Source organism: Ciconia boyciana, chromosome 19 (assembly GCF_034638445.1).
Source record: "Ciconia boyciana chromosome 19, ASM3463844v1, whole genome shotgun sequence".
Classification (NCBI taxonomy): domain Eukaryota; kingdom Metazoa; phylum Chordata; class Aves; order Ciconiiformes; family Ciconiidae; genus Ciconia; species Ciconia boyciana.
Genome location: NC_132952.1, coordinates 6,833,532 through 6,848,739, shown reverse-complemented (window position 1 = coordinate 6,848,739; position 15,208 = coordinate 6,833,532). Strand labels below are relative to the sequence as shown.

The window sequence follows — 15,208 nt, the reverse complement described above, 5'->3', positions numbered from 1 at the left end:
AGGAAAAACAAATGGCATTCAAGTTTCAGTCATTCAGAACATAAAGTATGCAGTTTCAGTTTATACAGCAATTCCTCCCTTTCCTCTACAGCACGCTTCCCACAGCCGTGTACCTTGCAACAAGTAAGTGTTAGTGGGGCACGAAGTCTGGGCACACACTACTGCTGTGGGACACCTGCCTTAACAAAGGAGCAGACTCTAAAATGCATCTTCAAATTCTCTCTTGGCATCCAGGGGAAGGTATCGGAGAACTATATTGAGAGAAGATGGCAGCTCAAGACAGTGAAGGTTTGCAGCTTGAAGAACTATTTCTTTCCTGGTGTCCCCCAAGGCTGCCTGTTCTGAGGACCCTGGTGACCAGCCCTGTTTCGCTCCCATGCTCACAAGCTCTTGTCAGGGTGCATCTCGCAAAGCTCAGTAGCAACCACCAGTGAAATGGACAAAGCAGGGTTTGCTGTCAGTTCCTGTCGGAGGAGAACATCTCAGCAAGGTACTCAAGGGCACAGATTTAGGTCAGGCAAATGTGCTTGCATAGTGTAGTTACAGAAGGGGACTCAGAGCAGAGCACAGAGTTCAAATCCAGTTCAAACTCAGAAAAAAATCAAGAGACTTTCTGACCTGTCTGTTACATGCACACAGACAGAACAAATGTCACCTGATCGAGACAGGCTTGTGTTCATGACTTGACACTGGCACATTTCTCAATTGTTCCAGAAATGCAGCAGACGACTCATCGAGCAGGAGCAAACAAGTAGCAAACAAGCCCCAGTCATCTCTCTCTCTCTTTTCAGACCATGCTGGACACCTGTATGCCAGACAGACTTACTGAGCCTTGCCTGCTCACCTCCTTAAAGAGAGAGATGATTTTTTGGGGGAAAAAATATCTAGGGCTGCTCTTGGACTAGCTGTAACAGCAAGTATCTAGCTGGAGAAAGCAAAGCATTGTGAGCTGTATGGTCAGAACAGACACATCGGAACCTGGGAAGCAGCAGTTCCTGCTGCAGCTCAGCCCCTCGGTGTCTGAAGGGCTGCCTAGCATCCTGAGCAGTGCTGTAGGAAGTGCCAGTTGCTCCACTGCAGTTCAAATAACCTTTTGTGATCCAGGGAGTGTGTGCAGTTATTCTACAATGCCACACTGGAGGGGCATAAAAGCTCTCAGGCTTGGAACACTTAGTGCTTCAGCACTGAGGAGTCATGCTCCAGAGCTTTTAGTCCCTTGCAGCGTACCACTGCAGGCTGGCTCTACAGCCATCCTCCAGGAGACCCAAGCACAGAGAAGACAAAAGGCAGCAGCCAGGCACCAGCAGATGTAGCCACATCACAAGGAAAGTCCCAATGCTTACCAGCCAACCCGCTGCACAGCTGCAGTTTCTCCTAAGCATCAACTCCCAGTTAACCAGGTGTAGTGTGAACACCACCAAATACACCTCTGTAACACAGAGTCTACCCTGAGTCTCTGAAGGGGGTGACAACAAGAGAGCAAAGAGCCATGCCATACAGAGATGTGAGGAAGGAGGTATGTCATCGGCAGGATCCGTGGAAAAAAGATGAGAAATACCTCTGCTGGAGCATAAACCCTACAAAGTTAAATATATGGAAGCAGCAGGCTTGGACGGCCCTGGGTTCCCACAGGCCCATGTCACTGCGACACTCCAGAACACTGTCAAATGGCTGAAAAGGATTTGGAGTTTGGGCCTCTCTAGCAGGACAGGCCATACAGACTAACACAGTCAGTGGTATTTCAGCAAGGGGGTCCTTTAATACATTTGCTTCTGCCTTATTTAAACCATTTTGTTTACCGGTGCACCTTAAAAACATGAGATCAAAGGCAGACTGAGGCAATACCCCCTCCCTTGCACCAATGGACACATTTCTCTCAACACATGATTCCACCGAACATTTGCCCAAAAGTCCCTCCCAGCTTTCTCCCATGCCCACTTCCCCACACATGCTGGTCTGAAGCCTGCAGACTTCTCATACTGGTGTTCCTTTGGGGAAAGGCAGGAGTGGGTTTCTGCCAGTCCCTTTGCTTGCTTCAGCACCCTCTGTTTTCAGCCACTCCATCTTCTGTTTGTGTTGCTGCACAGCATCAGCTACCCGAGCATCAATCATGGCTTCTGTAAGAACACCGTCCTCCGATGCATAAGCTGCAGCCTGGAGAGGCAAAGGAAGAAGTTAGTGATGGCAAGTCCTAGGATCAATGAAGATCTGACACTGGCCCCTCTCGTTTTCTTCTCCATGCATGTTTGCCCCCACACTACCTAGCACAACATCCAGTCTTGTTCCAAGTCAGTGGTGGTACCCAGAGCAACCTGGCTTATCGCCATCGGAAAGGTTTTCCTCGATGCGGCTGTACCAGGGACTGAAATACATCAATAGCCCAAGCACGGAGAAACATTCACAGCTACGCTAAAGTCTTTGTCTGAGCTACTAACAAGCACCTTTGCCTACCTGCCTCTGGATTTCCTGGGAGGCAAGATCTTTGCATTCGGAAGAGACAAGGCCTCAGGTTCATAATGCTGACATAGCCAGTATGGTTAAGCTGCAGTCATACTTGGCTCGTTTAAATTTCCTCTCCTGCTTTAAAAGCGCTGCACATATGAGGCCAATAAGGTAAAAAGTAAGAGGTGCATATGGTGATTGAATGACTCCACCCAAGACAATAGAAAATGTTTTAAACACTTACACAGGAGAACTAACATCCATGCTAGGGTGAATATGGGCAGTGTGGCACCTCTAAAATGATGTCTAATGTGCGTTGATCTTACTTTCCTCATGCATTCTGCTAGGAATCTCCCCTGCATCACTTCTGTGCTGTGTCAGCTCCCACCCCATACTCATCTGCCCGTAGGACCTTCCCTTTTCTCCCCCCCCATTCATACCCCAACTCCTGTCTCTCCAATTCTGCTTGGGAAATTAACACTTGGTCCTGTTGCTACTTCGATAGGCAGTACAAATTTTATCATAGTTCCTTGCAGAAAGGGCTGAAAAGTACTGACACCCTTGCCAAACAGCCCACAATATTTCCAGTGGCAGCTTAGGGGAAACAGGACTGCATGCCGTTTCTCTTCAGCTGCAGCAAAAGGACTGTCACTTTTGTCCAAACATGCAGGACTGCTAGGACTCCACTGATGGACATTTTGGAGATGACAACACAAGCAGCCGTACCCTCCAAGGAAGGGAAGGATGCTTACACTGTTAGCTGTACCCATCTCCAAGGTAACAAAGCAACCCCAAGCTACAGATTTCTAAATTGGGTTACTCCCTATGCAAGTGCTCCTGCAAGCGACTCAGTACTGTGGTTCCTTGTACAGCTACGCTAGCGAGGGAGCTTGGCACTCATCAGGGTGGGACCCCCTCCAGCTTCTCGCATCCATGCTGCCTGCCCCAAATAGCCCCAAACTTCTGCCCACATCCCTCTCCTGCCACAGAGCTATCACATCATGGATTGCCGCATGCCAACCCTTGAGTCCGCAGGGCATTCCCCAAGATCCCAGTTAGGAATATAAACTTTGGCTTTCACGAGAGGCTGAAGTGTGCTTCTAAGGTATTACAGACAGGGTCCATAAATCATTAACAGTGCAAAACATCAATTATACCAAGCAACGAGGTTTACTGCAAAAGCATCACAGGAAGAAATTACAGTGTGACCATTTTATGCACCCACTGTCCAGTGATGTAGATGGGAGAGAAGACAAACCCAGAGTAAGCTGTTGCACTGGTCCATTATCATCACAGCACTGACTAGCCCAGTACAGTAGATTATACCTGCCTATTAGATTACTGCTACCTCACCACAGGAGGAATAATTATTTCAAGAAATGAGCAAAAGGTTACCCAAGCTGGTTTTCAGCCTCCTCTAGCCTACTTTCCAGCCCTTACTTGGTAGCCCTTTTTGGGGAACTGGTTAGATCCCAAGAGGTCTCACTGCACGAACCACATGTAACCATAGAGCTGGCAGGCGCTGGTTTTTACTGCAAGAAACATCAAAACAGATCCTTCCCTGTGCAAAACCTTTGTAATCCTTCCTTAAGGCAGAAGTGACAAGTTAGGCTAATGCTCATACTTCAAGTTAGGAGTAAACACTGGCTGCAGGCAAGGAATGCAGAGAAATGGAAGGTCTGCAAATAAAGAATTCACTTTGCGTAAAGGCACTTGTCCTCTGCATTCAACAACAGAGCAGGAGGCGTCCTGAACACGACGAGGCAGCTACTTCCCACAAACACCAGGAGAAGAGCACATTTCCATAACCTGCCACGAATATTTCTACATGTATCACGACATGATCTGTCTTCTCTCACCACTGTAAACGGGGCATGGCGGGAAGGTTCTGTTCAGCTGAAGTATCCTCTCCAACTCACCCCTATAACCCCCCCATATTTTTTTTTCCAGGACATGACTGGGGACTTAAAGCTAAAAGGAGCCAGCACCCTTTTGTCAATGCAGCCCTCCAGCCAGGAGGATTTGCTGTTTTAAAGTGGTGTAAGTGCTTTCCTGGGATGTGCGGTATGTGCCTCCACAGAATAGAGAGGATGTCTTCTCTTCCTCCCTGCCACTGCATACACCATAAATTCAACTGTGGAAACTCCTGCAAAGCTGTGCAGTTCACGCTCTGTTGATTTTCTCAATGACTTTCTATTTATAGAAAGCCTCAGGCCCTAGCTGTCAAGAAAGCAAATGGGAGAAGCAGCTGTCCCTTCTGGGAGTAGCTTGCACACACACAAAAACGGTACCAAGCTTCATTTATATTCATACCTCTGCCTTCTGCGTGGACAAATTTTAACCCATTTTCTCCAGTGCAACTATTCATGTTTTATAACTCAAATCCAATTATGAAATAACCTGAAAACAAAGTATTTGAGGGGGGAAGTAGAGGGATGGAGCACAGATGACAAGTCCAGCCTAGATGACCTAATGTTTCGTTTCCAGCCAAGAACCATGGTTTATTTTAACTTGACCAAATTAATCTGTATCCTTTGAATCACATTTATAATAAAAGCAGCCTGCTCAAAAAAACCCAAAGCCACAAGCACCGCCCTGCTTACCTATAACGTCTTTCAGCTCAGACCCCTATAGAAACATTAAATTCTGCCCGTTACTTGGTCAGGCAGATGATTCCCCCCCCCCCCCACCCCCCCCAATTTTTAAAATATAAACAAAGTCCAGGGAGCAAAAAGGTATTTATGTGTTGTGTTTAACCCCAGCTGGCAACTAAGCCCCCCCCCAGCCACTTGCTCACTCCCTCCCCCCGGTGGGATGGGGGAGAGAATCGGAAGGGTAAAAGTGAGAAAACTTGTGGGTTGAGATAAAGACAGTTCAATAGGGAAAGCAAAAGCCGCGCACGCAAGCAAAGCAAAGCAAGGCATTCCTTCACCCCTTCCCATGGGCAGGCAGGGGTTCAGCCATCTCCAGGACAGCAGGGCTCCATCACGCGTAACGGTGACTTGGGAAGACAAACGCCATCACTCCGAACGTCCCCCCCTTCCTCCTTCTTCCCCAGCTTTATGTGCTGGGCATGACGTCCTATGGTGTGGAATGTCCCTTTGGGCAGTTGGGGTCAGCTGTCCCGGCTGTGCCCCCTCCCAGCTTCTTGTGCCCCCCAGCCCACTCGCTGGTGGAGTGAGGAGCAGAAAAGACCTTGACTGTGTGTAAGCACTGCTCAGCAGGAATGAAAACAGCCCTGGGTTATCAATGCTGTTTCCAGCACAAATCCAAAACACAGCCTCATACTAGCTACTATGGAGAAAATTAACTCTCTCCCAGCCAAAACCAGCACAATGTCAGTGGCACAAAAGGCAAGAAAATGACGGGCAGCTCATCTCTATCGTTAACACTGGGACATAAAACTCCTGGGAATTCTCTTGAAGTGTTGCCAAAACGATTTTCCAGAGATTACGGCTGGAAATAGTGAAAGGTTGCTTTTTTGACATGTTATCTAAAGCATATCAATGGTTTTAAGTACAGGGTGCAGAACTAGAAAGTCTGCACATTACTATAAACAGATCTGAAGGGAATTTTTAAGTGTGTGAATGCATCTAATCCATGCTATATTCATAAAGGATTAGATATGAGGAATGGAAAAGCACAAGGACAAAAGGGAATGCTCAGTCTTCTGCAGAAGAGATTAAAATGGATTTCTAGCATGCAGACTATTAGCTGTGCCAGACAGCAATATTTTTCCCAGCACTAGAGGTTACACCCTCTGCTTTCCTGCATCTGATTTTTTCTGTTTGGTAAATTCAGGACAAACTGAGCCAGGCTGAAACAACAGTGAACTAGAAATTCATGTAAATGACAGCCAATCAATTTCAAGCCCAGCTTATAGCGGAATTAAGCCTATGAAAGATGCAGCTACTGCTCAGGCTTCTAGTTTAACTGAGATGTTTTTGTTAAAAGCAATATTGGCAGAGGACTCCAAAAACATCTTCTTGGGAAATGACTGCGAGGCCATGGGACAGCAGAGTGGCCATATGCTGCCGTTCTAGGTTACTCTCAGTAAGAGCCAACAGATATGATAGTTTCTCCTCCTACTGCTTCAGAACTTCACTTTTCCCCAAACCATCTCTGAGGTTCAGTTCTAGCCACGAGAGGTGACCCCAGGTAAGCTAAGCAGAGCTGATGAGGATCCTAGCATCTCAAAACTCCATCAAGTCCATGATATATACCTTCCTGTGCTCCCTGTCCATTTCCTCCAGCACTTCTACAGGTTCAGGAATGGAAGCAGGAGTAACAATGCAGATTCCTCACTGCCTTTCCTAGTACTACCCGTGCTTCGTGGGTGGTTTGATAAGCAGAGGTTAGGACTAGAATTGCAAGCAACAAGGCTTCAGTCAGCTTGAGGTAGTAGGACAGACCCTGTGGAACAGAGCAACACTTCACCATAGATTAAGCCTGCCATTCTGCTCCCTCTGCATTTGTCTCTGCTGTCCAGACACTGGTTGAAGTTTTGTTCCAAGACATGTCTACAGAGGTATAATGCATACTAACAGCAACACCGCAAATGACTGTTGGAGGAATAAACTAATTAAGAAAACATGTATACAAAGCTGAGGTGAATTCAGTGACAGGCATGTTGCAATTAAGCCTACACTTTGAGGATTAGCTCCAAGTGACATCAGGGCACTATGCAAAATAGCTGAAAACAAAAGGCAAACAAAATGCTCCCATGCAGCTCTGTGCTCCAGCATTCACAACCAGCAGCTTTCACTAAGGCTTTGTGCTGTAATCTTCCCCAGAATAGGTCAACTGAATTTATTTATTAAACAGAGACCTTAGGCATATTGCATTTCAGCAGCCGGTATGATGAGCCTATCTAGAAAAGTGTTGGAAGCTTAAACGTCTCGAGACATAGTTGTTTCAAGTCTGCTTTGAGGACTTCTAAAGAGCACTAGGCTCACAACATCTGCCGTTTACTCTGTAAGGTGTTACTAAGATCAGAAACAGAACTGTTAAGAGAGATACCTTGTTCTTCCCTTTTCTTGGCTCTTCTTGCCCTTCATCTTCTCAACTTGTACATCATCTCAAACTCTTCCTGCCTGTCTTGTTAACTTGACATAATGCTTTGGGTGGAGGGGGGGGAAGCAATGGCAAGTAGGGAACTGAGTAGAAAGTCCAGATGTTCACCTTAACTACAGTCACAGAAGAGGCTCCCTAAATCCTCAGGTTAAGCCCTTTTGTAGCTTCCTTATAGCTCTGCACATCCAAGGCGGACAAAATTGTAGCTTGCAAACTAATTAAAATTCAAGTGTGCGTTCATGAAGGTGCTGCTCACATCAGGTTATTTCCCACATCAGCCATCTTTGGCATGTAGCATCTTGAATCAAAAGTTCAGTCGTACAGGAGTTTAAAAGACCAACAGTTCCAGAGTTAACAGTCCTATCTGTAGGATATAATCACGTTACAGTGGTTGCATCCAGCTGAGGAAAGTCTGATAAGCATTTTCTTGAGTCAGTTATGCTGGTTCACATAGCCCCTACCTACCCCGATCCACCCCCTCAGATGTGCTAGGACAACAGTGTAGCTATGCAGTTAGCTTGTCTTGCCAAGCTATTTTTAATTCTGATCAGCTCCCTGACCCAGTTCATAGTACAGCCTTACAAAGAGGTGTACCAGCACAACGGAAAGGACAGCAGAAAGGCAGGAATACGAGGCAGGACTAACGCTGCCAGAAATGCTTATCAAACTGCAGCCTTAATCCTTCCCTGATAGGAGAGAGCACTGCATCAGCTACAAAGCCACCTATAACAAGCTATCTGTTAGCCCTGACCCAGGCCCCAAAATACCAATACCATTCAAGAGATCAACTGGGGTTAAGAGTAGTTAACACACCTGCTTACAGAGAGGCTTTTAACCACAGCTACTCAAGTGCCCTACCCTTAATACTTTACATAGGCAAAACCAAAGGCAGGTGTTAACAAGTCTTGCCACAGTCAAAAGTCAGTGGGCCAAACCTGGCGTAAATGCAGCCTTCTGTAAAGCTCTAGTCAAGCTCCAGTCTGTTACAGCTCCAAATTCCTTGACCCGATGACTGAAAGAGAACCCTACAGTAGCACTTCGGATCAACAGCTCTGACAGGCAGCTCCCAGGGCACCATTCAATCCAGAAATCTTACCCCTTTTCGGATGCCCTCAGAAACCTGCTAGTGGACTGTATCCACCCAGTCATCTCCTGAGGAGAGAAGCCCATGTGTCTAGCCACTAGCTGCAAAAATCCTGTGCTATTTTAACACCGACCCATGACACATCACGCTTCCTTTCTTGATCAACAAGGGATAAGATATGAAGTCCCTTGTTCCAGAACACCAACAACTTTGATTTTGACACAGATGAACCTTCTTGCAGCTTCTACATCAAAACAATTCAATCTTTTTGTCCACACTCTCCTGCATCTTTTTTTTTTAAAGCCCTTTGACCATTTTATGATAGCTGAGAGGAACCTCCTGCTGCAATTTTACATAGAACCTTGTTAATAGTTCTGGTGCTATGAGGTGCATATTAAAAAGTGCTCAGGGCAACACCACTAAGGAATTAGTCACCCCCACCTTTCCCTTCCTTCAAGATCACTTAAAGGATAAATTATAAAAGCTGAGGTCATTCCTGGGGAGTAATGACAAGCTAGGAGATAAGGGGTGATAAAAAGCAAAGCTGATAAAAAGCAAAAGGATCATTTATCACAACTTTTTATTACAGGAAATGCCTGGCAGCAAAGCCTTTCACATACATGGGTAAGGGGGTTCCTCTTCTAAATGAAGAGAAATAAAGAAATTCCACAACCATTAGTGGTCTGCTTTCTCTCCCACATCACCGTCACTCAGTTTAAGACAAACACCCTAGGTCTTTATCCTGGGTTTCAAAATCAGAAACCCAAAAAAAGCATGGCTGTACTTGGAAGAAATTAAGCCATGATCTACCGGCCCTGTGAAAGGCAGAATGGCCCAAGAGTCTGGTCTCTCCTTCAACCTGTCAGCTCTCCAGAATGGCGTCTGAACACATGCTAACTGGACACCACGGCAGTCCACCTAACACCCATCAATATGCGCTACCTCCCTCTGAACCTCAAATACTTGTCAAGCATCTTGCTAAGCTTCTTGACTGAACTGGTGACAATACTAATCTGGTATGTGTTCAGGCAGAGAACAGAAACAAATTAAAAATAAATAAAGCTTTATATACATTTTCAGATGACAGCGCACATTTTGAAATATGTTTCAATAATACAAAATTCACATAGTAAAATTAACCAGCTGTGTGCTAACATACAAAGAATAAAATAAGGACTAACAGCACTCAAATGGCTGCTTTGGACCTCAGCTCATGACTACTGCAGTTAAATGGATTAGAAAGGATAAATACTTTCTGTACCAGAAAAGGTAGAAAAACAGTAGTAGGAGGAATGAAATGCACAAATTTTGTAAAATGTTTGTGAACTGCTAAACTAAATTAAAAACAAAGTTGTTTGTTTGTTTTTTACAATACCTGAAAGGAAGCTGACATTAGTAAGTTACATGACATACAATTTGAAGCATATTCCTTAAATTGATATTACTAGGTTAGTTTATACAAATACACAACCCAGTAAGAAACTGGCAGCTGGGACAAAACAAGGTGAAAGCCCTATTAAAAAAAGCGCTTAAGGCTGTTGAGCATGTGAACATTTGCAAAGTGACTGCATTTCTTATTTCTGTATAGGTACCATGCATGTAGAAGCACTTAGTCTTTTCAGCTCCATTTTCCAGTCAGTTTTGTTCCTTCAATTACTCAAGCTGCACTAAAAATGTGTTTAGAACCAAGTAGGGCAGAAGGATGTTTTAGTGTCCTAATGCTGTCATACCTATGGGCAACAATATTAGGCATCTCTTCTGCTGAGCTTCTTGAGCTGGAACATGAGCGATGGCCAACACGATTTGCCCAAACCCATTCCTAACTCACTTGCTTTACTTAAATTCAGTAAGAGATTTCTCATTCGTGATTATAAAAACTGTTCCTATTTATGAGATGAGGAATTATGCTCATATTCTGACACCCACCCAGAGCTAGCAGCATTCTAGTACTACCGTATGGACATAATGAAACTTCCACAGCGAGACAAGATCTGAGACTCCAACATCAAACACTCAAACCTTCCAGAAAGGGAAAACAAACCAAGAACCCCAGTGATAAAAGCCCTACTTACCTGCCATGCCACAGCAAGCTGAGAGATCTCTCGGCCAGACATGCCCTCTGTCAACCTGGCAATCTCCGAGCACTTTTTCCCATAGTCAAACTGGGCCAGCTTCAAACGTCTAAAAAGCAGAAGAACAAGAATTAGTTCACATGTAGCCACATGACAGGACAGGAGGGTGAGGGAGTCAGAGGTAGGCTTTGTAAAGAGCAACACTTACAATGAAATCAAAGATCAGATTGGATCAATCTGTATAGAAAGATCCAGCCTGAGTACAGAAGTTGTTCTCCTGGGCCCAGAAAGCCAAATTTTGTGGCACAAAGAAACATGCGTACCTGGATTAAGACCAAAAAAGTGCAAGAATGGCCAGCACACAAGGAAATGAGTCACTTGGTCTGATTTGTCTCTGTTAAGCCAAGCAGGAGACAAGTGCTTGGATATGAGGAGTTCCAACAGCATTCCTACTTGCATTATTGCCTCCAGTGCAGTAACTGGTCTCCTAAATTTTAAGGGCACAACAAACCATAATATTACAGGATGGCATCTCATCCTGTAACAGGATAGCAAGAGGCATCTCTCCAACTCTTATCTGTACTACTGGTTTAAAGTGGGTTTATAGATAGTGGGATAGAATACACAGAAAAGGAAATGAAGAAAAACAATAAAAGAAAGAGAATCCTGTAGGGTGGGAGAGTTCTGCAGGGATACTCACTGTTTACCCTCTGTGGCTGGCTTCAAGACATGCCTATCAAAATACATTCTCACAAGCCGCTCCCGTTCTTCTAGCTGGGGCAGATCAAAGTTCACCATTTCATCTATTCGGTCATTGATAGCCCAATCAAATTGCTCAGGCTGGTTGCTTGCTAAAACAAGCATAAACCTGGAAGTACGAAACAAGAGAGGAAAGACTGAAAAACCCATAAAAATAAAAATAAAAATCAATGAACCAGTCTGAGCATTGGGAACTGCCATGGCCAGTATCAAAGACATTTCATCACCTGACGTGTCTGAAGATTCTTTAGAAACAGCTTTGTAACAGCGTCTCAAGCAACATACTAAAATGCAGTGCAATTTAAGCTATTTAGAACTGAAATGCGTTTAACTCGGTACTTAGCCTTTCAATATCAGCCTTCCCCAGTCTGTCCTTGCCATACAAGCCTAATTTATCACTTTACCCACAATCTCCCTCAAGTTAGGAATATCATAAACATTTAGCAAGAGTACAGCCTCCCAGAGACCTCTAAGTCTGAAACCTTGGAACAAGGCTGGACAACATGGAGAGGTGTTCTCTGGCACATACATATCCAGTTTAAATCCCAGTTTGGGGAACTGACTTCAAGCTGCTAACTGCACAGCACTCTAGAATCATGAGGGGCTGTCTTAGTCCTGCTCTGAAGGTATGAACGGCTGCCAAACTGAAAGCCAACAGCACTACCGAAACCTCAGCCAGCCCAACAAGCTGCAGAGCATTGAATGGACTCATCCTGGCCTAAGAATAAGGGGAGTGTACCACTGCTGGGTCTGTGTATGGGGAGCTCATTCTTCAGCAGGTGGTAAAAGTTGACTTGTTTCCTTCAAGCAAGTCTGACACCATATTCCTGCTACCAAGTCTAACGTGTGCAGAAAGAGAGGCATTCACAATGGGTATCATAAAACAAAGGTCGTTTGTTTTACCAAGCTTTGCTCCATGGTACAGATGTGCCAGCTTCCAGGTCCTGCTCTCTCCTGCTGCATTTTGATGCCAGAAGCCCTTTCTTCTGCTTTGTAATGATGCTTCTTCCCCATGCCAATTCTACTTTAATGCTTTAATTGATGTAGGCAGCTTAATAGAGCATTATAATTTGAAACGGGCTTTTAACCACAGCTATTGGAATATTGACATTCTCACAGTCTATTTAAATCCTAGTCCACAGGGGGGCTGTGTTCTTTGCTGTCATTTCTGAAGATAACTTTGCCAATCCAAGAGCCACACAGGCATGAAACTGTTCCTTTTCTACCAACAAGGACTTCCCCCAAACCCCTGCAGAAACACAGCCTGGATAAAGGACTGACATGCAACCTCATATTCAGGCCTTGCTCCTTTCTATTGTGAAAATGATACCATAGAGAGCAAGAGCAAGAGATGCAGGCACAGTCAGCTATCCAGCAAGAAGATGCAGAAAGTTCTTTGGCAAGTTTAGGCCAACAATTCACAATACTAAGTACTTAGTTATGTTGGTGACAATTCACTGGTAAAGTAACAGTACTCCTCAGGGTCTCACCAAAACAGCTAGATTTACATGCACTATTAGACTTACTCAAGTGAACTCCCAATCACGGATACAGAAGTCCTTATTGCCCAAAGCAGCAATAAGGCTGTTCAGAAGTAAAAAGCAGCGCATGAATCACAAGGGCACGTTCAGTCTCCTAGAATGGCTCACAGTTTAAATTAGGGTTGAATTCAACACCTGACAAAATGACAGCTGTTTTGAGTGGAGGCATAGCACCCACCAGCACCAAACAAGCATGCCCAGAGCTCTGCTAAGGCAATTTAACACCAGGAGAAAGAACCATCCCCTTACCACCCCCTGCCAGTCACTGGCTTGCAGTGCCGTTATAAATCTGGTCAAAAACATAACTTTGCTGGATTCACAGCAATTAGACATTACAAGTCTGAAAAGGACTATTCCCTAGAAAAAGGGGGAGCTATCTAAAGCTAAAACATACATGCTATTATTCTTAAAGTTCTGCAGTTCCAGCTAAACATCTTTATCATCTTTGCAGGTACAGGGCAAAAGACATTTCTAGAGATCACCCAGGAGCTCAGGATATCTACAGTTTTCACCTTGGAAAACTGTATTTCTATCTTAAGCACCATTTGCTCTGGGTCCTGCAGAACATATGTATTTTGCCAATATATATTTATTATATTTATTCTCGCAAACAGCAAATACAACATCATTTAATAATAATTACACTCAACTCAGCATTTATAGAGCAATTCTATGTATCATTTCAGAAGAGACTCGCTATCCTCCCAAAGAGAAAACCAAGGACCTTGCAAGGTTCTTGCAGGCTCAACTCCTTGCTTTCTAGCAATCTGCTCCTTTTGGAAAGGCACACCTTCCAAGGCACCTCACTGTGACAGAGATGGGTACAGAGAAGCTACGTACAAGCAACTACCAGTTAGAGCTGCATTGGTTTTAACAAGTTCAAGAGAGACCCCAAGGACAGAAAATGTCCTGCTGTTGCCCTGAAACAATGACCTTCTAGAATATTCATTTCAATGTCATGAGGTTACTATAAAAGGTGTTTCACTACAGCCTTACTAAGGGAGCAGTTCAACCCCGAGAAACTCACCTTCCCACATACAGAGACAACTTTTCTCGTTGGCTCAATTTTTTTGTAAGCCCAATTTTTTTTGTAAAACAAGTTTAACAACTAAGTAAAGTTCACACACACACAAAAAATCAAATCAAAGATTATTTGAAAGAGGTCAAGGCAAGGTCATCTCTCTCTATTATGATAGCCAGGAAATGGCTCTTGTTAAACTAAGCAGTGCTCTGCAGGAACTTAACATTAATGTGACAAAGGGAGCATGGATGGATTGGCAATGAAACTCACACACATGCATACATCTGTCGAGTCAGCCCTGCAATCGTCTGCGTTTAGCAAATCTATTAGCAGCCATGAAGGAAACAGCTCTGGGATTCCTACATTTATATGCAACGTTGCACACAGACATACTGAGCAGACAGCTCATGCAAAAGAACGGGGGTCAGATTTAAACTCATTTGCCTCAGTCTCAAACCCATCCCCACCACACACACATGCACAGCGTGGAAAGAAGCCACCAAAGCACTGGAGAGGAACAGCAGCTCAAACACACACAAGCTGAAGCATTTTTGAAAAGATTATGAAACATCCAGCCAGTATCAACCCTGCATTCTCTTTTGTGATATTGATATTCATGGGCCCAATACTGTCCTCGTTTAAACAACAGTAACTGATCAAGAAAGAGAATGTACTCATTAAGACAATCGAGATGTTCAAATACCACCCCTGTTTCGGGAAAGAATTTCCCTAGAGTGCTGGAAGGGAGCCACACACAGTATGGATGACATATGAAAGGGAACTGCTCACCACTACGTACCATATGCAGGGGAATCGTTGTCCTGAAAAGCAGCTCAAGATCCCTTTTGCACATCTGGTAACGTGGGCCAAACAAACGCCCTTTTTACAAGCACTGATCTCTACCCTGCGTATAGCCCTTCTGAGTTCTGATTTCCAGGTCCCAGGAAAAGATAAAGGAGGAGCAAGCTACATTCAGTATATAAGCTGAAATGGGGATATTCTGTGCAGATTTTTTCAAGTCCTTAGTAGCACAGATCATACGTTTCCAACTTTCATTTGCACGCCGCAGACTCTTTACAGACTTTCCTCAATTCAGGGAAGTATCAACTGATGTAAGGGCTGAAACTGGATACTTACTTGTTGCTGTGCTGCCCTGTTCTGTGCAGGAATGCATTTAAAGTTGCTCTGAGATCTTCACTGATTTTCTCCTGCAAAG

The 15,208-nt window shown here is 44.5% G+C and overlaps 1 protein-coding gene across 1 annotated transcript in view; it reads right to left on the bottom strand.

The window, feature by feature from the left end:
• Positions 1-1,720: 1,720 nt before the first annotated feature.
• The window catches only part of LOC140661476 (ATPase family AAA domain-containing protein 3-like), a 30,851-nt gene continuing 17,363 nt past the window's right edge, over positions 1,721-15,208 (bottom strand). Inside the window, exons 13-16 of the mRNA XM_072883612.1 lie at positions 15,130-15,200; positions 11,372-11,539; positions 10,672-10,780; positions 1,721-2,154 (exon numbers count right to left, since the gene is read on the bottom strand). Coding sequence (XP_072739713.1) covers positions 1,975-2,154; positions 10,672-10,780; positions 11,372-11,539; positions 15,130-15,200 — 528 coding nt within the window. The 3' untranslated portion in view covers positions 1,721-1,974. The remainder of the gene's footprint in view (positions 2,155-10,671; positions 10,781-11,371; positions 11,540-15,129; positions 15,201-15,208) is intronic.